Source organism: Rhea americana, unplaced genomic scaffold, assembly GCF_003343005.1.
Source record: "Rhea americana isolate MKP2758 unplaced genomic scaffold, rheAme1 scaffold_97, whole genome shotgun sequence".
Lineage (NCBI taxonomy): Eukaryota > Metazoa > Chordata > Aves > Rheiformes > Rheidae > Rhea > Rhea americana.
The window spans coordinates 2,757,099-2,758,809 of NW_028187166.1; the positions used below are offsets into that span (position 1 = coordinate 2,757,099).

The following is a 1,711-nucleotide window of genomic DNA, read 5'->3' on the forward strand; positions in this document are numbered from 1 at the left end:
CGGAGGAGCCCGCGGGCGACGGCCGGCCGGCGCGGGGCCGGCAGCGGCGTCGGGCGCCCGGGAGAAACCTTGCGGCRCTGAACGAGCTAATTATTAATTAACCAACCTCCCCCCCCGTGCGCCGCAGGCTCCCGGCCCCGGGACTGCTTCGACGTCTACGCGAGCGGCCAGCAAGAGGACGGGGTTTACTCCATCTTCCCCACGCACCACCCCTCGGGCTTCCAGGTCTACTGCGACATGAGCACCGACGGCGGCGGCTGGACGGTGAGCGGCGGCCGCGCGGGGGGCGGCCGAAACGCCGGCTGCGCCGGCTCGGGGGGCTGCGCAGCCCCGAGCTTTCCGCGCCCCTTTCCCGGCAGCGGGGCGCCGGGCAGGGGGGGGGAGGCCGTTGGCGAGAGCGATGCCATCCCGGCCCCCTAATCGCGGTAATGGGGGGGGGCAGCGTGTGCCCGGGGGACGGCATGCGGTGCTTGCGGCGTGGGGTCTGTCCGTCCATCCGTCCCGCAAAGCCCCAGCTGCAAACTGCCCCCCCACGGCGTGGCAGCACCGGAGCAAGGCAGCCCCGGGGGGGCGCGGAGGGGTCCCCGAGGAGGCGGCTGGGGACGTGGAGACCCTCCACCCGCCCGGCGGGGTGGGAAGGAGGCCTCTGGGCCCGGGGCGAGCCGAGCTGCCCCTCCAGCTGGGCGCTCCGGGAGACAAATCCCCGAGATCCGATCGCCCTTAAGCAGCTTTGAGCGGAGCCGGGAGGAGGGAGCTTATTCCCCGCGCCCGGCGTGCCRCCGCGGGGCTGACGAGCCCGGCGCCCAGCCCGGGCGAGCGGGCAGAGTCCCGGCGCACTCAGCACGCCGCCCGCGCGTCCAGCGTCGCGCCCGGGGCCCCGGGCTGCCCGACGAGCGAGCCAGCGGCACTGGGCTGGTGTAAAGCTGCCGCAGCTGGGAGGCCTCGCGCCGGGCTGAAGAAGTTGCAGAGAATCCGATCTCCCGCCAGGCAGCACCTGCTCGGAGGTGCCGGGCCGGCCCCCGACCCGGGCAAAGCCCCGGGCGCCGCGCCGCGGAGCCGGGCAGCGGCCCAGCGCCGGCCAGGCTTCGCCTCCGGCCCCGGCCCTCGGGGACGCAGTGCAGCGCGGGCTCCCGCCGGCAGCCGCAGCGAGCCGCGGCCGGGGCCGAGCTGGGGCTGGGGGTGCCTCTGCCGTCGCCCTTGGGCAGGGGCCGCGCTGGGGGCCGCGGGGCTCTGACTCAGCTGCGCTCCAGGCGAGCCCCAGCACTGCACGGCACGGCACTGCACGGCATGGCACGGCACGGCTGGGAGCTGTGCCGCAGAGCCCGGGAAGCCTCCCTCCCCTCCCCTCCTCCTCCTCCTCCTCCAGAGCTATTACTCTTGACATTTGGGTTTATTTGCATGTGGGTAGGTGGGTGGGAGCGGTGATGGCAGCTGAATCAATTTTGGCCGGGGAGCTCGGGAGCTGCTGAGCTAAGCTAAGCCTTACTTTGCACCGGAGGCTTAGCGGCTGCCGGGAGCTGGCCGGGGAGGGAGAGCRGCAGCGCTCGGCGCCGGCCGGAGGAGAAACCCCCGGCCCCCCTGCAGCAGCGCCGCGGCCCCTTGCCGGGGCAAGGTCCCCGCGTCGTCTCCCCCCCATCCCCTTCCTCCGAGCAGCCCCAGCACCTCTCGCCCCGCGACGCCTCCGGGCAGGCTGCACCCGTCCTTGCCAACC

The 1,711-nt window shown here is 74.5% G+C and overlaps 1 protein-coding gene across 1 annotated transcript in view; it reads left to right on the forward strand.

The window, feature by feature from the left end:
- The window catches only part of FIBCD1 (fibrinogen C domain containing 1), a 20,029-nt gene that overhangs the window by 10,437 nt on the left and 7,881 nt on the right, over positions 1 to 1,711 (forward strand). Inside the window, exon 4 of the mRNA XM_085325239.1 lies at positions 128 to 264. Within this exon, the coding sequence (XP_085181365.1) occupies positions 128 to 264 (137 nt within the window). The remainder of the gene's footprint in view (positions 1 to 127; positions 265 to 1,711) is intronic.